The 19,544-nt window shown below is 44.4% G+C and overlaps 2 protein-coding genes across 6 annotated transcripts in view; one reads left to right on the top strand and one right to left on the bottom strand.

Moving 5' to 3' along the window:
• Nucleotides 1-320: 320 nt before the first annotated feature.
• On the top strand, nt 321-9,904 carry LOC118093216 (lipopolysaccharide-induced tumor necrosis factor-alpha factor homolog). 2 transcript variants are annotated; one of them, XM_035132150.3, is made up of 5 exons: nt 321-498; nt 5,381-5,572; nt 6,512-6,610; nt 8,631-8,790; nt 9,713-9,904. In XM_035132150.3, the coding sequence occupies exons 2-5, from the start codon at nt 5,395-5,397 to the stop codon at nt 9,819-9,821; spliced, it is 546 nt and encodes a 181-aa protein (XP_034988041.2). In that variant the 5' UTR covers nt 321-498; nt 5,381-5,394; the 3' UTR covers nt 9,822-9,904. The 2 variants fall into 2 exon arrangements, with proteins under 2 accessions (XP_034988041.2, XP_088513383.1); XM_088657257.1 differs by having other exon boundaries at nt 473-563.
• A 7,312-nt stretch (nt 9,905-17,216) lies between these two features.
• Nucleotides 17,217-19,544, bottom strand: part of USP7 (ubiquitin specific peptidase 7) — a 74,111-nt gene continuing 71,783 nt past the window's right edge. For all 4 annotated transcript variants that reach the window (XM_035130565.3, XM_035130567.3, XM_060282537.2 and 1 more), the window contains 2 exons: nt 19,346-19,436; nt 17,217-18,813 (listed from right to left, as the gene is read on the bottom strand). In XM_035130565.3, coding sequence (XP_034986456.1) covers nt 18,707-18,813; nt 19,346-19,436 — 198 coding nt within the window. In that variant the 3' untranslated portion in view covers nt 17,217-18,706. The remainder of the gene's footprint in view (nt 18,814-19,345; nt 19,437-19,544) is intronic.

Below are 19,544 nucleotides of genomic sequence, written 5' to 3'. Positions count from 1 at the left end.
AAGCGGGTCAGGCCTTGGACTTGTGCCTGTGTTGATCTAATGATAGTTGAACACCTTTTCGTGTTGTGGTTCTTCTGTTTAAAGAAAGCCTTGAGCAAATGCTCTGGGGATTATCGTCAATTACCTTCCATGTCAAGCACAAACCTACATAGCTGGCATGGGATGAATTAGCCACATCCCAGCCCTCCCTGCAAACTCGTTCCCCGACATTCCTTAATTGGATGTTTGCAACAAGCCAAGTGTACTGAGGAGGCTGGAGCACTTGGCTAACCTGGGGGGGTAATTAAATGCTACCTGCCTACCTACCCGCCAACAGTCCCTTCCTGTCATTTTAAACTGGGATAAGCCATCTGTCTGCATCCTCATCTCTACGAGGGCAACACCATGCTTTTTCCCTTCCTTGGGACAACGACATCATCCAACCTGAGGATAAAGTGATTGGAAATTTTGGGAGGGGAAAACGGTCGGGTTGTCTCATCTTGTTCACAGTCTACTGAGGTATGGAATTCCCTTGGTAGTTAAGTTTGCTGCTCCATGGAGTCGGTGGGGAAATGAAATAGAAGGTGCAGCAATGAAAGCAATGTTTAACTATGTTTTACTCTGAGTAGACCCACTGAAATGAATGGAGCAAAGCTAACCTTGTCCATTCATTTCAGTGGGTCTACTCTGAATAGGGCGAGCATTGGATACAATCCGCCCAAGGTGTGAGGTTTGTCAAAATTGATACAACACCATCAACAGATCGGCTACTTGGCAGAGATTCCTAAGCAAAACATAGATGAGTCTCTTCTAAATGTTGGATGAGGGTAAATGTTAGTTCTTTATATCTGTATATATTAGGGCTGTGTTTTGTTTAATATATTTATAGGTAAAGGTAAAGGGACCCCTGACCATTAGGTCCAGTCGTGGACGACTCTGGGGTTTCAGTGCTCATCTCGCATTATTGGCTGAGGGAACCAGCATACAGCTTCCAGGTCATGTGGCCAGCATGACAAAGCCGCTTCTGGCAAACCAGAGCAGCACACAGAAACGCCGTTTACCTTCCCGCTGCAGTGGTACCTATTTATCTACTTGCACTTTGACGTGCTTTTGAACTGCTAGGTTGGCAGGAGCTGGGACTGAGCAACGGGAGCTCACCCCGTCGCGGGGATTTGAACCGCCGACGTTCTGATCGGCAAGCCCTAGGCTCTGTGGTTTAACCCACAGCGCCATATTTATATTTAATCAGAAAAGCCTCTAATAAGCCATAGCTTCCAGTTTCATCCAAACTGGGAAACTATGGTCAACAGATCTAGAACAAGTCAGGATATTAAACTTCAACTCATGGCTTACATCCTGGCTTGTTCTGAAGCTGGCAATCATAGTTTCCCAGTTTGGGTGAAATGGGAAAAACTGTGTTTAACTGGCAGCTTCCTGGCTTCTTTGCTCCTGCCACATAGGGGTGTATGCGCGAGAAAATCTCTCATTCAGATCTTGGCTGAGTAATGTTCTGTGATGAAACTCCAGGTGGTTCACACTGGAATTTCCAAGAGGTCTTGGGCTAGAACTCGCATAACCATTAGACATACTGGGAGGAGAGATACACAGGGTTCCCCATCCTTGGTTTATGGTGGGTGGGCCAACAGTGCAGGACTTTGCTAGGATGGGATTTTATTCCCAAGCTATGTTTGGACGACCATATCTCAGTTTATTCAGACAAGATATGTACAAGACTTTTCTATGCCTGCCTGCAGTCCCTATGCACCTACCTTTCGAAGAACCAAGAAAGTTGTCAGTTAAACACGGTTTCCCCCTTTTTGCCCAAATGGGGAAACTTTGGTTACCAGCTTCAGAACAAGCCAGGATGTTAAAGCCAACAGTTGAAGTTGGTTTAATAGCTTGACTTGTTCCAAAGCTGGTAACCAGAATTTCCCAGTGTGGATGAAACTGGAAACTACGATTTATTAAAGGCTTCCCTGATTTAATTGTGGCTCACACAAAGAGAGAAGAGTCTGCCTGTGCAGGGAAAAGATTCATTCAAATTTAAAAAGTTGAGACCAGTTCCATAATGGCTTAATTTAGGGTTGCCATATGTCTGGAATTTCCCAGACATACCCGGCCATCGGTCATCGGAAACAGTGTCCAGGCGGAAATCAGGGGAAATTTTCACTTTTTGAAATATGGCAACCCTAGCTTAATTTGTCATGAAGACTTAAGCTTAAGACTTAATACTGGAACAGATGGTGGAGGATTAATGGGAATTCTTAAACTTGGCTTTTAACTTCTGATATGAATCTATGGTGCAGCCACACTTGGAATAACGCTGGGCAGTTCGTGTTGCCTCATCTCAAAAGTGGTGTTGTAGTGTTTAGAGCTACAAACTTTTCATGCTGGTGGCACCTTTTAAACATGCATCATTTCATGACACAGTAATTCAGTTTTACTAGCAAACCAGAGGTTAAATTAACCCCTTTCCAGCCCCTGGAGGAGCACAGGGAGCATTTGCGCAACACACCTACACACGGCAGCTGACACACTAATGTGTCAAGACACAGTTTGGAAAGGTCTGGGTTGGGGTATGGACTAGGCCTGGGAGACCAGGATTCAAATCATCACTCAGCCATGAAGCTCAATGGGTGCCCTAGGGCTAGTCAATGCTTCTCAGCCTAACTGACCTCACAGGACGGTGGGGATTAAATGAGGAGGGGGAGAAACATGTAGCACTTTGAGCTCCTTGGAGAAAAATAGATGGGAAAGGTTCCAAAAAAGGCAACCAAATTTATCAAGGGCTTGGACTGAGCAACTTCCCTATGAAGAAAGTTGGACAGTGTTTGGGGCTTTTCAGTTTGGAGAAAAGGCAGGAAAGGAGGTGTATCAAATCTGAGAAATTCGACTTAGAAATATTTTCCTCCATCTGGAAACACTAGAAACTGGTAGTCATCCAATAGAGAGAGGGGGGAGTTGAAAGGGCACCCTGATTGGTGGGTTGGAGGTAAGGATATTGGAGAATTCCATTAGAAGCGGAAAGAGGAGTAGAAATTGCTACAGTTTCCATGTTTGGAGGTCAGGAATGGAAATCATGCAAGCAAATACAAATGGTATTTGCTATTGCTGCTTTTTAAGTCCATAAATGTTATGTAAATAATTGTGTGTTGTTGTCTGCATTGACAATACATTCCACTGAAATGCATTGAAATTGATCACACAATTATTAATTATGGCCATAGTGAGGCGATGTAGCAAGCCATAGTGAGGCTAGCAGACTACTTTTAGCAGAAACAAACCACAGTTAAACGGAAGCAGTGCTGATAGCGGTGATGAACACTCAATGGGATGAGAATAGCTGCTACCTCTCACATCCCTAGGTGCAGGAATGTATTGACACAAGCTGCCTTCTGCAGAGTCATACCATTGGTCCATCCAGCTCAGTACTGTCCACCCTAACTGAAAATGACTCTCCAAGACCTCCCACAGAGGTTTCACCCCATCTCTTTGCTGCTAGAGGTTCCTGAACTGGAGAAGCCAGGACAGAACAAGGTTCATGCCTATGCAAAGCACATACCCCTCCACTATGGTCCCATCTGAGCTTTACATTTAAAGCATCATTGTGCCACTTTAAACTACTGTGGCTTCCTTGAAGAATCTTGGGAACTGTAGTTTGCTTAGGATGCTGAAAGCTGTTAGGGGGTTCCTGTTCCCTTCAGGCAGCTAGCTACATTTCCCAGAGTTTCCTGGAAGGACGGATTGATTGATTGCTAAACCATTCCGGGAACTGAAGCTCTGGGAGAATGGGCATCAACACCTTTCAGCACCTACAGTTCCCAATATAATTGGGCGGGAGACGTGACTGTTCAAAGTGGTATGACTTTGCTTTTAATGCATTGTGCATATGGGGCCTGAGCGATGTCTCCTCCCACTGGAGGAGGAGAAGAGGCATCTGTAATGACGGGCAAGTCTATTTCTGGCTTCATTGCACTTGGTGACCTCATGGGGCAAGCCTCTCGCCTCTCTGTCCTGCCCCTCCCCTTTCATCTAGGCAGGTAGCCCCAGGCCATTGGGGACCAGTGCCTACTTTGCTTGTTTCCTCACAGGGGCAGGGCGAAAGGCATGTGAACCAGTGCTGCATGCATTTGCTCTGCGTTGAGGTTATGTAGAATTATTTCCCCCTGTATTAATGATTACGATGGTGCCTTTGAAGGCCAGTTGCCGGGAATCCCAAGTGTTTCACTCATGTCCTGCCTGTTGGCTTTGCTTTAGTGTCATCTGGTTGGCCAAATTTGGGGGGGGCGTGGCAGGATCCTAGACTGAGCAGATGTAGCTGTGGCAGAGCATCTGCTCTGCATATAGAAGGTCCCTTCTTTAATCCCTGGCATCTCCAGGTAGGACTGGGAGAGACTCCTGTCTTGAAACCCTGTTCTAGGACCTTTCCTGGTATTGACGATCTCCATCGTGAAGTTGCTTCATAAGCATGCATAGATTAACTCAGAGATTGCTGAGATGAAGAAACAATTGCATCACACACAGGTGATTTAGCTCGGGTGCAAGGCTACATAGTGCGTTCAGGACAGATGGAAGGTCCAAACCACAGGCTTCTTGAGCTGCAGCTTGTTCTCAGTTGCATCAGCACTGCAAATGAGTTGCATCGCCCAACATCCATGCCATTCTTTGATTTTTTGCTACATTGTACAGTATGTTTGTGTAGGTGCTGGGAGAAAGAGAGAGCATTTCCTTACTAGCAGGCCTGCTTTTTGTATAAGGATCCCCTGCTCTGGAACAGGTAATGATGGGGTACCTGGACATTGTGGAAGTCAGGTGCCTGAAGCTGCACACTGTAGACCAGGCATAGGAAAACTCTGCCCTCCAGATGTTTTGGGACTACAACTCCCATCATCCCTAGCTAACAGGACCAGTGGTCAGGGATGATGGGAATTGTAGTCTGAAAACATCTGGAGGGCAAAGTTTGCCTATGCCTGCCCTAAACCAGCCACTGGTCCTGCTTGCTAGGGATGATGGGAGTTGTAGTCCAACAACATCTGCAGACCCAAGGTTGAGAAAGGCTGCTCTAGCGGAGGAATAGAAAACCTGTGGCTCTCCAGATGTTGGACTTCAACTCCCATCAGACTCCAGATGGAAATCCTGGAGAGAGCCGCTGCCAGTCACTGTGGACAATACTGAGCTAGATGGACCAATGGTCACATTTGGTACAAAGCAATTTCCTATGTGTCACTTCAGGAATACTTTATGGGACCACCACAATATTTTCAAATATGTTCATGTTGGCTAATCTGACATTGGTGATCTGATCTCCTTGGTAGAAACCTATGTGCATGTTGCCTCTCTTCCTAATTCGGTGAAATGTTAGCTTCCACCCCTTACCTTGCCTTTTCTGTATCACTTGCAGACAAACCACCAGAAATGGAGCAACAAAAAAAGACGGTCTCCATCCCCATGATGCCCCTGGCACAGCAGCCGGAACCCTTTGCACCAGGATATTCATCACCATACCCACCACAGTCATCATACAACCCGGAACCTTACGCCCAGGAACCCTATGCACCAGATCCATTCTGGCCAGAACCTTCTGCTTCATCAGGTAGGCAGCCATAAATGCACAAGTTGAGACAATGGGCCAATGCTGCCAAAACGTGCAGAGTTCAAACGTGATACAACACAGGCAGAACACGAAGGCACAGAAATAACCAAAGTCTTAATGTATTAACAGGAAATAAGGTAAACGCAAAGTACAGGCGATACCAGGTGGATCAGCAACGACGCGACAGACAGGTTGCCGGCGTTTAAGACCTGTTTCGCCCAATATTGGGCTTCTTCAGTGGTATCTTCTTCTTTAGTGAAAGTACAGTTTCTTATTTAGGCTTAGGCCACAGTGTTTTCTTGTTAATTTTGCAAATTCAGCATCTTGTATTCTTTATATCCTTAGTTAGAGTAGAATGTGGTGGCCTTAATACATTAAGACTTTGGTTATTTCTGTGCCTTCGTGTTCTGCCTGTGTTGTATCACATAAATGCACAAGTGGCAAATGTTATAGGATGCACAGAAACACACTCACAAGTGGGCAGCTTTAGTCCAAATGAAATGAGGAAGGTTGGCCACTTGCCAGCCCCACTTCCAGTACTACTAACAGAAGCTATGACCCACACTTTATCCCAGGCACTAGATGGGTTATTTCCTGGTATGCCTCCTTCTGGCAAGTCCTGCAGCCAAGCTGGTGCCAAACGTATTGCTCTGCTTTCCTTCGGACCACATCAGCGAGGCTGTGTGTGTGTGTGTGTGTGTGTGTGTGTGTGTGTCTTGTCATCTGGGCAGCCCAGGACCTCCATACACACTGCCCAGGCTTGTGCCATGGGGAGGTGACTTCACTGAAGGTGCATTCCATTGTCTCTCGAGACAGATGCTAACAACAGATGGGTTATATTGGAATTATTTCCCAGGGCTCTTTGTACGTTCTCAGCTGAAGCTGCCTGGGTTATGCAACTAAAGGTTCTTCTGCTTGTTTGTTTTTCTTTTGGTGCAGATGGCTATGGCTACTATGGAAAAAGCGGCGATGGCTGCGACTGTCAGTCTCCACCACCATATTCATGTCAAGATGTCCCTTGTGATCAAGTAGGACCAAGTATGTGTTAGAAACCTATACAGATTGGATTACTGAGATGTGCTGTGTGTGTGGATTTCCATGTGCTTGAAACTGCAGTTCGTGCAAAATGCTGCAGCACAGTTGCTGACCAGATCAAGACCCGGTCAGCATAGAACACTCCTGGCTCAGTCATCTGCACTGGCTGCCAATTGTTTTACTGAGCCAGATTCAAGGTGTTAGTATATCTAAAAAAAACAACAACTGTTAACTGCTTGAGATCAGTTAACTTGAAGGCTCACTTTGTACCATATATGCCCACTAGGCTGATGGTTTTTTTACAACCTCATTTTCCTGTATCATAATTTGATGAGCTTTCATTAAAGATTAGATAAAATCTTACTTTCAAAGAGATTTGATAAAAAAAACCCTCACACACAAAATGATTTTAAAAATTTTATTTATCAGTTTTTTGACCATTTTTGAAGTCACTGTAAGCAGATATAAAATTGAACCCAAGCTTTAGAGTCACATATATACATTATATAGGGTCATCAAACACACAAGGAAGCCTTTTTTTAGCTGCAGTAACAGTATAGACGCCGCTAGAGGACGATGTTTTGCTACCTCTCCTGTAGGTTCTTCTCCCAGCATGTCCGGCAGGGTCTGCTGGCTGAGTTTTGAGGTCCCAAAAAGGGGCTTTTACCTTGCGCAGTTGTGACATTTGTATACTCTATGTTGCTAAGAACACTCCCCATTGTGGAATGTGGTGTTGTATCCAAATTTGATACGAAATATATATAGAATTGTTAATACAATTTTATGAAATGGTAAAACGGCATACAAAAAATTAAAAACGGTTTGTGCATAACCTTTTTAAATATTTCAATGGAATATACCTCATTTTAGTCATTAATAGGCAAAAGTTCATCCATTTGTGCTACAGGAAATAATTTTTGAGAAAAAAAATGAAAAAGTCATCACCCTAATGCCCACTCAACCATTATAACCTGTGGAGCTGGGATTTCCTTTTAAACTTACGCGTCACTTGCAGGAAATTGATCTTTGGCAGCTGGAACTCTCTGCCCATTAGCATAAGGCAGGTAACATCACTGTCCTCTTTTCAGTAAGAGCTTAAAACCTGGGTAGGCAAACCCACCCAGACTGATGTGTTGACGTTTATATCCCAGTTTTTTTTTTTAATGACCTTCTGCTTAGTGGACCCAAGGTCCATTTAGCCCAGAGGTGAGTAACTGCTGGTCTGTGGGCAATATAGCGCCTGGGGGGGGGCTCCACACCCACCCCACAGCTTCTTTCCCTTGCCAAAGCCTCTATCCAGCACCACGTTTAGACTTGAAAACATCCACAATATATAGGTGCCAATAGGAGGTTTTATTTAAAAGTCTAAATTACTTTTTTTTCTCCAAGCAACTCAAGGTAGCACAAACTGTCCCCTAACCATCCTCATTATATCCTCACACCCACCCAGTGAGGTAGGTTTGGCTGAGAGACCGTAACTGGCCCAGTGAGCTTGATGTGAAGGAAAGAATTAAACCCTTCTAGTCCAACAACCCAGGTGGCACTGTGGGTTAAACTACAGAGTCTAGGGCTTGCTCATCAGAAGGTCAGCGGTTCGAATCCCTGCAACGGGGTGAGCTCCCGTTGCTCGGTCCCAGCTCCTGCCCACCTAGCAGTTCGAAAGCACATCAAAGTGCAAGTAGATAAATAGGGACCGCTCTGGCGGGAAGGTAAACAGCGTTTCCGTGCGCTGCTCTGGTTCGCCAGAAGCAGCTTTGTCATGCTGGCCACATGACCCGGAAGCTGTCTGCAGACAAACGCCAGCTCCCTCGGCCTATAGAGCGAGATGAGTGCCGCAACCCCAGAGTCGGACACGACTGGACCTGATGGTCAGGGGCCCCTTTAACTTTAGTCCAACAACTCCGAGTGGATGCTATACAAATGCAGTGGGGAGGTATTCTTGAGGGATGGGCTGCAGCTGGGAAGTGATCGTGGAACAAAGGTAAATGCTCAGACAGAGCAATTTCGTTTTTGCAACTCCTAGTTGAAATGGACTGTGGTCCTCCGGTCGTGGTTGCGGGAATCTTCTCGAGCAAGCCAGCGTCCACCATTTGCCCTTGCTGCCGCCAGATCATTTCGACGGAGGTGGTCTATCGTGTGGGATCTCTGACATACATAGCTTGCAGTGCTGTGTGTATGCTGGGGTGAGTGCTTTTTCTATAGAAAGAGATGTACATACACAGAATGTAATTCCATAATTAAAGCCAGTGTTAGATGAAATGTGAATGTCCTCTTGCCCTGCAGAGAAGCTTGCCTGGTGCCAGCCTTTCCAGTGCCAGCAAATAGGGGTGGGCATGGGCTAACAACTGCAACACACTGGGAGGCCTTGGTTGTCTTCCTGGAAAGACCCTGCTCTTTTGACACTAGGCACGGTCTGTCTGGGAATGCAGATACATACTTCTCCCATTGAAAGCAGGGAAGAGGCTGTCCCTCATGGTCCAAATGGATGGATGCCCTTGAATGCTAAAGAATACGCTCCACATTTGGCAGTATTTGGGAAAACATAAGTAATCTTGCTTGAATTTGAAGGTTTGTGAGATTTCATTCCTTGCAAAATGCATGCACAGATGAAAGTTTCTGTCTCTGTATAAGACAACATCCTAACTTCCTAAAGGGAAGGACCACAGGTAAAACACTTGCCTTGCATGCAGAAGGTCTCAGGTTCAATCCCTAGCATCTCCCAAGTAGGGCTGGGAGAGACCCCACCGCCACCACCTGAAACTCTGGAAAGCCACTGCCAGTCAGTGTAGACAATATTAACATAGATTGACCAATGGTTTGACTCAGAAGGCTGCTTCCTCTAGTCTTAAGAGGGCCTTTTCAGATCCTAGTGAGTCTTGCCTGGCATCCACCTAGTTAACTTGTAGGCACCAAGCCCCTCTTTATTTGCTCAGTCTTCTAAAGAACATTCTATCGCTGAGATTTTCTCTCTTGGGTTTGCTTAGTGTTATTGGGGCTATATTTTTAAAATTGCCAAACAATTGCACACTGTCCTGAAATCAAATTTTTGATGAAGGGATAAAAACAACCCTCTTTAAAACTTTCTGCCCTCTCTCTCTCCCCCAGAGGCTGCTTTGGCTGCTGCCTCATACCATTCATGACGAAGTGTTGCAAGGACGTAGACCATTACTGCCCTCAATGCAGGTACCACATCTACCGATACAAGAGACTATAGACGCCTGGAAGAAAAGCCATTTGAGGCAAACTTGCAGGAAATCAAGCTGGAAGAGAATCTCCTTCGGTGAATTCATGCATTGACTCGTGATTGCTGAGCAATTCTGCACCCGGAACAGTTTCCCACTCCTGCCAGCTTTTCAGTTAAGCTTGCCTGGAATGTGGTTGCTGCAGCCTCTTTGCCCCTGCTGACCCCAGAAGGATGAAGCAGGAAGAGGCTGTTGGTAGGTTGGTCAACAACTTCTGTACGGAACCTCTTGGCTTTTTGCCTGGGCTTTGGAATCAGGCACCCCTTGATTTCATACTTGCCTTGCATCCTTGTTAGCCTTATTCCATCTGCGGCCCTCCAGATGTTTTGGCCTACAACTCCCATGATCCCTAGCTAACAGGTCCAGTGGTCAGGGAAGATGGGAATTGTAGTCCAAAACATCTGGAGGGCCGAAGTTTGGGGATGCCTGCCTTATTCCCTGAACCAGAAATAAACAGTAAATTGCAAGAACTTGGGCCAGGAGGAAGATGAATTTCAAGTAAATCTTCAAAAGGTTTTATTTATGTAATCATGAATTCAAATAGGAATCAATTCTATACCAAGCAAACATACTTGGTACACTCTGACCATTAAAACATTGGTAAGCTACCTCTGTCTATTATAAGCGATATAACTTCGTATTTAGAAAACAACATGTATTTTTGGTGTAAGGACAATTACTTTAAGATGTTTTATCATTTAAAACATAGACAAGCTACCTCTGTTTATTTAATTCTGTGTTTAGAAATCTGAACGTATTTTTGTTATAAGGATAATTACTCTAAGAATTATTTCTAATGTTCAATTTTTCAACATTCCAGCTGATGAAGAATTGTTGAAACAGGGCCTTGTCCTGCCTGGGATTTTTTCCACTGGAATTTACTTTTATTTGCCTATTATACTGGAATTGATTCCTATTTGAATTCATCATTACATAAATAAAACCTTTTGAAGATTTACTTGAAATTCATCTTCCTCCTGGCCCGAGTTCTTGCAATTTACTGTTTATTTCTGGAGTTCACCAAGAACTCCAATTTCTACAGTTATTCCCTGAACCAAGCACAGCCATTCTTAGCCCGTGGCCTGGTTGATCATGCACAAACTCCCAATTGAGAAATTGCACAAGAATCTTTTGCACCCATTTCCCCGAAGTTCATTTTAGAACTCCATCTGCCCCATGAAACTCTCCCCAGACCACACCTCTCACCAGCATTGCTTCATTCCCCCTCTTTTTTTTGCCTGGCTGGAATATGTCCTTGAAATCCTATATTTATTTATTTGTCTGAATGGATCAGAGAGGGGTGTGGGTTTATAAAAATTAGACTACTGTACAAAGACTTGTTGATCTGCCAATTTTGCCTCTGGCCCTAGCCACTGCTGCCATGTGGCCCTTGCGAGGTTGTCTCAGAAGGAATGTGGCCCTTCGGCTGAAAAGGGTCTGAGCTTAGCAAATCACTTTTCTTCCATTCTCTCCCAGCCTTTTTGCATATTGGAAATGGATGGTGAAAGGTTTTAGGAAGTTTACAACAAGTTGTGACTAATTATAGAGCTCCTTACTTTGATGCACACCAAAGCTTTAGACCTTTCTGTAATTTATGCAGGAGAAATATTACATTGTTTGGGGGGGGGGAAATGTTTCTGGATCATCTTTTGTACCTCCATGGCACTTTATTTTCCTGTGTGCAGCCTTGTACTTCGCATTATTCAGAAATTCTAAGAAACCATAAAAAAAATATTGGTATGTTGTTAAAATCAGTGGTGGTAATGGAGCTTTCCTCTGTAGCTCAAACCTGACTCAAAGCAGCTTTGTCTTTAATGCCTCACCCTTCCTGGAATATAGGGATTGTTATGCAGGACCTGCTCTGCTGGTCTGTTGTGCAGATTACTGATATCATTCATGACATGCCTTGAAAAAACCTAAAACAATGTACAACTGCAAAGTTAGAAGCAGCAGAAATTATCTTTGCATAAATCTGAACTTGCCGACATTTTAAACTACACAATAAAAGGTAAAGGACCCCTGACAGTTAAGTCCAGTTGCAAACGACTCTGGGGTTGCGGCGCTCATCTCACTTTACTGGCCGAGGGAGCAGACGTTTGTCCGCAGACAATTTTTCCGAGTCATGTGGCCAGCATGACTAAGCCGCTTCTGGCGAAACCAGAGCAGCGCACGGAAACGGAAACTATACAATACTTCCCAACAAAACTGTGTGAAAAATTGATAGCAGGACTTGTTTTGACATGCAAAATAAAGTATGTTGTTGTTAGTCTGGCAGTAGCCAACACTGAGGACATTATAAAAAAGAAAAAAGCAGAGCAACCAGCTATCCAGAATTTCCATGTCAAATCAATTTTGAGTATGACACAAGCTCTCCATTGCAAAGCATGGTCTACTACTTGCCCCTACCTGTTCATCTTATATGATAAAAACCAGGAAAATATTTCAGAGATCTGATTAACAGGGTGTGGGTGTACTTACCTTATTCGCAGGGGTACAAACTAGGGCAAGATTCTTGGTCCAAGTGATTGAGTTGGCTACTTTATCAGCTAGCTAATAAATTAGCATGCCCAAACCATCAACTCCTGTACCTTTGTGAGACATCAAATCCCACCAATTTCCTGAACGTCATGAACAAGAGAGTGTGCGCCATCTAGTGGCAATGCCACAGGCTTCAGTTTTCAATACACCTCTATATTTTTAGTACTGTACAGTGCATACTGGATTTCTGCAGCACAATTGACAATGTTGCAAGCTTAATTTTAAGGGGAAAGCATCATTGAACGGTCAGCCAAAGCCAATATTTCAGTTCTAACAGAGGAAGCACATCTTGACTGAGATAAATTATTCATGACATTTCCTAAATTCTAATCAGATGTTTTAAAAATCATTGTTTCAGCTGAGATGGCTCAGCTGGTAGAGCATGAGACTCTTAAACTCAGGGTCACAGGTTAAAGCCCTACACTGAGCAAGATATTCCTGTATTGCAGGAGGGTTGGACTAGATTACCGTCTTGGTCCCTTCCAATTCTGATTCTGTGATTAACTCAGTTATTTTTCTAGCTCATTTGTGTGTGCATGTGTAACTCTTGAGTACGATTCCGAAGATGCCCACTTTTTTCTTTTTGCTACATTTATATTTTTTCAGCCATCAGTAAGGCTGTTACCAGCAGATAAATTTTAGGTGCTCAAGAGGTGGAACCTTGCAGTTCAGGGTGGGTTAGGGAGAGATGTCACAGGCATAGGCAAACTCAGCCCTCCAGATGTTTTGGGACTACAACTCACATCACCCCTAGCTAACAGGACCACTGGAAGGCCAAGTTTGCCTAAGCTTGGATTATGAGCTGCTCGAAATGGCATCCAACCGCGTGTGGCTCTTCAGGACAGATAAAAGAAAGCCCTTCTTCATGCAGTGCAGTTAAAATATCAAACTCTCCTCCCCAAAAGGCAGTGATGACCACCAAGCTTGACGACTTTAAAGCAGGCTTCCTCAACCTCGGCCCTCCAGATGTTTTGAGACTACAATTCCCATCATCCCTGACCACTGGTCCTGCTAGCTAAGGATCATGGGAGTTGTAGGCCAAAAACATTTGGAGGGCCGAGGTTGAGGAAGCCTGCTTTAAAGGAAGATTGGACCAATTCCTGAAACGGAAGGCTACCTACACCTACTAGTCATGATGGCTATGCTCTGCATCCACAGTCAGAGGCAGCAATGCTTCTGAATACCAGCCCCTGCAGCCCAAAGGAGGGGAGGAAGTGCTGCTGTGCTCACGTCCTTTGCAGGCTTCCCAGAGACATCCAGTTGGCCACTGTGAGAGCAGGACTGTGGATTAAATGCACCACTTGCCCGATTCAGAAAGCTCAGCTTATGTTCTTATCTGGTGCAAAAATCCTACCCCATGTTAAATCTCTGCATGCTGCATTTTTCATTTTGGCTCAATGTATAAAAGAGAATCTTTAACACAGGAGTGTCCACCCCTCCACCCTAATCCTCTAGTTCTGAACAAGTGTCTTATAGCAATTCCTAATATACTGTTCCACCTGGCATCAAAATATCCAATAATTCCTTTCTAAATATGAAATGATACTTCTTCCTAGGTTAACACTGCCTGGTTGGATTTTTGTGGGGAGTGGGGTGGGGTTCAAAGAAAAGCTCATATAGGCACATCTTGATTTTTGATAGAGTGCTCAAATCCCTTTAAACACAACTGCTTTGGAACACACCGGCTAAGAGACAAATACTAAACTGAACACTGATGGGAAAATATTTTAATTCTTGGCAAATGAAAAGAGCATTAAAAAAATAATAATATTGGGCAGTATAAAACTGCTAAACAGCATGGATGCTTCATCTGGTAAGAAAAAGGGGTATTAAGACACACCATGAGGGGTTTCTTTATGGTTCTGGAAATAACCACAGAAAGATGAAAGAAGAAAGGCCTTGTAAAAGTTGGCACAATTTACCTACAGGGCTCCCTGTACTCTGAGATTAAGACCATGTTAATATTGCAAAATCCATGTTCTAAGCAGTGCTTGTGGTCAGGCACAAGCCTATTTTACAACTTTAAGGGCTGGAAACCTGATTTATCTTGGGATAACTAAATTCTGAATCAATACAAATTTACATGTTTCCACAAGTGCACCTATGGGCACTTCTATTAAATTTCTACTGCAGAAGCTTGAATTTTAAACAACTGGTTATGAACATGAGGACAATGTTGCAAGGAGGGCCCAGAACTCTACAAAGCCCTTATGCTTGAGATGGTTTTGATACCTGGAATATCTTGTCACAATTAAACGTCATCTAATGCGGAAACACACAACTTTGTAAAGCTCCAACATGTTGCTACTTGGAACTCTTAACCACAGGGATGGGGAATCTCGGGCCAAAAGCAGTCTTCCAAGCTTCTCATGACTCCCCCGCCTCCCCAGGTCACAGACCTCACTGGAACGGGCTTCGACCTGTGATAATGGCTTATTACTTGGATGGAGGGATGAGATGGGAGTGTGTATGTGTGTATATGAGAAACCTCTGGCTTTTGCATGGCTGGAAGGCAGCTTACTGTAAAGGTAAAGGTGAAGGTAAAGGGACCCCTGACCGTTAAGTCCAGTCGCGGACTCTGGGGTTGCAGCACTCATCTTGCCGTTCACCTTCCTGCCAGAGTGGTACCTATTTATCTACTTGCATTTTGACGTGCTTTTGAACTGCTAGGTTGGCAGGAGCAGGGACCGAGCAATGGGTGCTCACCCCGTCACAGGGATTCGAACCGCCGACCTTCTGATCGTCAAGCCCTAGGCTCTGTACAAAGTTTAAATCAAACCTATTGCTCCATCCGCCACCAGCAAGTGGTGAATGTGAAAATAGTTCCCCACCCCAATGCTCTGCCAAGACTGTTTCAAGACTCTCACAGTCCAGGGAGTGGTGTCAGTTGAGGCACAGCATGGACACAGGCCCTCCGCTGTCCCTGAAGAGGACTGGATAGGTCTGAACTGCAAATAGTGTTGCACATGCATGAGGCTCCCAACATGTACATGGGAACCTAGAGGGAACCATCTCCTCCTCCTCCTCCTCCTCCTCCTCCTCCTCCTCCTTCTTCTTCTTCTTCTTCTTCTTCTGGGAAATAGAGTGCTTCTTGAAAAGAAATACAGAACAAAAGAAAAGCATCCCAGAAATACCAGTTTTCAAATCCATGGCTGGGGGCAAGGGCACAGAGATGTGATAAAGAAGTCAAGCCCTTCATATAGCATATATCAGGCACGTCCAACAGGTAGATCGTGATCTACCGGTAGATCACTGGACATCTGTGGTAGATCACTGGCTCCCCCCCCAAAGATGCTCAACAAGTTTGGCTCCCCTAGAAAAAGCCCAACATTTTTGCCCCGCACTCCAAAAAGCATGGCTTTCTCCCTCCCTAGAAAAAGCTCAATAACTTTGACCTGAATCCCCCCAAAGGGGGTAGATCACTGCCAGCTTTTAACTCTGAGAGTAGATCGCAGTCTATTGGGAGTTGGCCACCCCTGGCATAAATCATATGTGGGTGGGAGAATTGCAAAAGAAAAAGACGCGCTCAGAAAATATACCACATAAATAAATAATGCTGCAAACCTGTGACGCAGAAATGGAGAACATCTGGCCAATGTGGCCCACAATGCAGTTCACCCCAAATGGCGCCTGCTTGTCATAATATGCGACATCTGGAATGGGGTTGGAAAAGCTGCTTTCTACAGGGATTGACTGTGCAACTGAGTTTCCCAACTGCGTTCCATGCTTGATGTCTGGAAGCCCCCAGCACAGGGCTCGAAAAGTCCCTCTGCACTGCAGTTCCCAGGCACCTAGTCCACCTGCCATAAGATGACTGGCAGCTGTATTGTACCACCCGCTTGTCAAAACTAGCTCACAGAGGTGGGGACCAAAAAGGATCTGGCTCCTAGATTAAAAAAAAAAAGGCTCCCCACCACTCCTGCTGTAAGACTTGGGCAGCTGCCACCCCAAAGCCATTGAACAATCAAGACAGAGAGAAGGCAAGGCAGAAGGAAGTCCCTTTTGATGTGTGCTGACAGGAAGGCGGCACTGAGAAAAGGAATTACGAGTTGATAGTGCCAGGTGCATAAACTAGTGTGGGGGTGGCTCCTCTGATTCAGGTGTTTAGGGGAGAAAGAGAGCTGTAGAGGGGCATCCCTGCAGGGCTTTGTGGAAATGGGGACAGACGCCCAGAGAACGGAGGGGAGCTTTGGCATCCTCTCAAACTGGACAGCCAGTCTACTAGTTGCTGCTGTCTGTGAGTGCTGCCTGGAACAGCATCAGCAATCAGCTGTGATTCCTGCATTGTAGGGGGCTGGACTAGATGACCCTTGGTGTCCCTTCCAACTGTACAATTCTACAAGCCATCGTGGAAATGTGTTTAGAGGGCAACGAAAGCAGATGGAATCAGTGGAAACTGCACCACAACAGGATTAAGTATGAATGTGGTTAACTGACCACCGAGTTTCTGGAATTTACCCAAGTGCAGTTTGAACTATTTGGCTGCAGAGGTTTGACAGTCCTCTATGCATTTCACCACTGCATCTCTTTCGTGCTACAGACACAGCTCTATGTATAGTCATTTTATTGCCTATCAGATCAGTATGAACCCAGATACAGCAATGCCTCTGGAGCAGTGCCTTTCATTTTGAGGATTAGATAACTGGTGCTGCTCAAAGTTCAAATATGATAAATGGATGACACTTACCCATATCCCTAAATTAAGGCCAGATTTCAAATGTGAATAACTGGCAAAATAAAAATGGAAGATTCTGTCTAAACAAAATCTTCAGAAAACTTGCAAGGAGAGTGGAAATCTTCTTCAACGTCCAGGCCATCACTCACTGAAGTAAAATTTTATAGAAAATTTTTATTCAACATACAACATTTTTTCCAGCAAAAAAAGAAAAAAAGGCAATATACAGGAAGAATTGTTGCACACCGCAGCTACAGAAACAAAATAAAATATTGGCAGGAGGGAATGCAGGAGGGGGGAAGAAGAGAAAGAATGAGAAATAATGTGGGGGGGGGGAGTGTAAATTGCTGCTTCTATATTTTTACCGCACTCAAAAACTTAGGAGAGACACATGGGGCTGCTTGTAGCTCCAAACTAAAATGGAAAAGCAAGTCCGGGGACTGAAATAAAACTACACACAATGAATATTGACATCTGTGAAATTCACTTGCAGACTCACCCTGCCCCCCCAGCCCCCCCAAGGAACCCCAAATGTTAAATTGTACATGTTCCTCTGTTAAATATACAATTGTTTTGTTCCCCCTCCCAAGCCCCACCCCCACATTTTTTACAAAGTCAACAGCTTACTAAATGCTAGTGAACATGCCCTCAGTGCTAAAAGGCTATTTTGTTTTGTCTTCCTATGTCTTCCCAGATTAACTAAATTAATTATAAAACAGATGCCCTTTTCCTTCTTCAAATTCTCTGGGAAGTTGGTACTATGCTTGTAAATCTCACTGCAACCAAGGGATTTTACTCTCAAACAGTTTCTAAAGGGATACAAATACACTGCACCTCCTTTGGGGGGGTTCCCCAACTTCTTCCTTGGCAAAAGGTGATGTGAGAAAAACAAATTTGACTCAAAATCCATTTATTTATAATAATAATAATATTATAATAATAAAAAGAGAAATTCTAGGCTGATTGAAGAGACAAAATCTCCCCCTCCCCCCCGAATAAGTGCCAACAGTGTACACAATGAAGTAGAGATTGCTATTTATTGATGGTGTGAGTTTCTCTTTGCATTTACAAATGCACAAAAATGTCATTTAAAGTATATAACTGAAGGAAATAAATTGGGCGTGAGCCTAACCATAGCGCCAACTAGCTGCAGTGATGGCAGGGTACCACGCATTGGGGAAGAGGGGGAGGAAGGAGGGGAGGGCAAGGGAGGGGGGGGGAGGTCAGCCAGAAAAGGCTGTCCAGTTAATGTACTACAGACAATATTTCGCCAATGTCAACTGCTCTAACTCAACCCTTTCCTTGTTATGCTGACAATCTCGCTTTGTTTACATTTCCCATAAAAACTCTCATTGGCACCCAAGCTTTTATAAAACACCTTCATTTTTGCTCAAAAAGAAAAAAAAAAGGGCAGTCAATAATAGATACAGAGAAGCCAAACTGAACAGCCTCAAAATAAAATTAATAAATCAGCAGCAAATCCTCTTGCTGGAGACTTCCGATCGAGTGCACGTGTACCAAAAGTCCTACAGTTGTTAAAAAGGTGCGCACGCACACACACACACACACACGCACACACACACACACGCTCACACAAACACACATTGTTGCCCCTTTTGCCTCGAACAAACTGGAGAGGGTAAGTCAGTTATGGATTTTAATAGCTTTTTCAAGGTACGTGTAGCGACTTCTCTTTGGGGCTTTGTTGAAATGGTCAAGCCCTAGCCATGGCCTGGGGTGAGACATGTTGCCTGGAAGGGAAGAAGAAGAACAAAGAAGAAAGAAAGAGAGGGAGAAGGAGACAGAATGAACATACTTTCAGATTTTGTACAAAATTTAGAATGTCAAGAACTGAGGGTGGCAATCAGTGACGTGGTTCTGTCAATGCAAAAGAACTTCCCCTCCCTGTCCTCTCTCCCTGTGTATGTCCTCCCTGATTCAGCTCTGCCAGCAACAGGGGAACCCCCAGAACAGATTTAGGGGGCCCATGAGAAGAAGAAGAGAGAGAGGAAGTTCTGTTGCACAGCCAAGTCCTAGCACTAATGGAACAACTTCATTGGATGCTGCACTGAGTGAAGTTGTCACTCTAACACAGGCTTCTATGACAAAATATATGCAAATATACCGAGTTGGTGGGCTGTGTTCACCTTGGAGGGCAAGACATTGAGCAGGTGAGAGAATAAACACCACACATGGAAGTCTGCCCCATTGATCTTCAAGGAGCCAAAAACAACAACACCCATAAACCCCTCCTAGAAGCAAAGTAAATAAATGGACACTCACCAGGTTGGGGCTCAAAATCTTTCAAGTTCACTTCATATTCATCTTCATTTAGATACTGGTGTCGACCCATCATTACAATGGCAAACTTAAACTTCAGAAAGAACACATAAATAAATAAAAACGTCAAAGCTCAAATGTTAATCTCTCAAGGAGTAAGTATTGTCAAGAAAATTATTTTCGTAGACTTCAAAGCCTCCCA

This window comes from Zootoca vivipara, chromosome 13 (genome assembly GCF_965207765.1).
Source record: "Zootoca vivipara chromosome 13, rZooViv2.hap1.1, whole genome shotgun sequence".
Taxonomy (NCBI): domain Eukaryota; kingdom Metazoa; phylum Chordata; class Lepidosauria; order Squamata; family Lacertidae; genus Zootoca; species Zootoca vivipara.
This window is presented reverse-complemented; position numbering and strand designations above follow the sequence as displayed.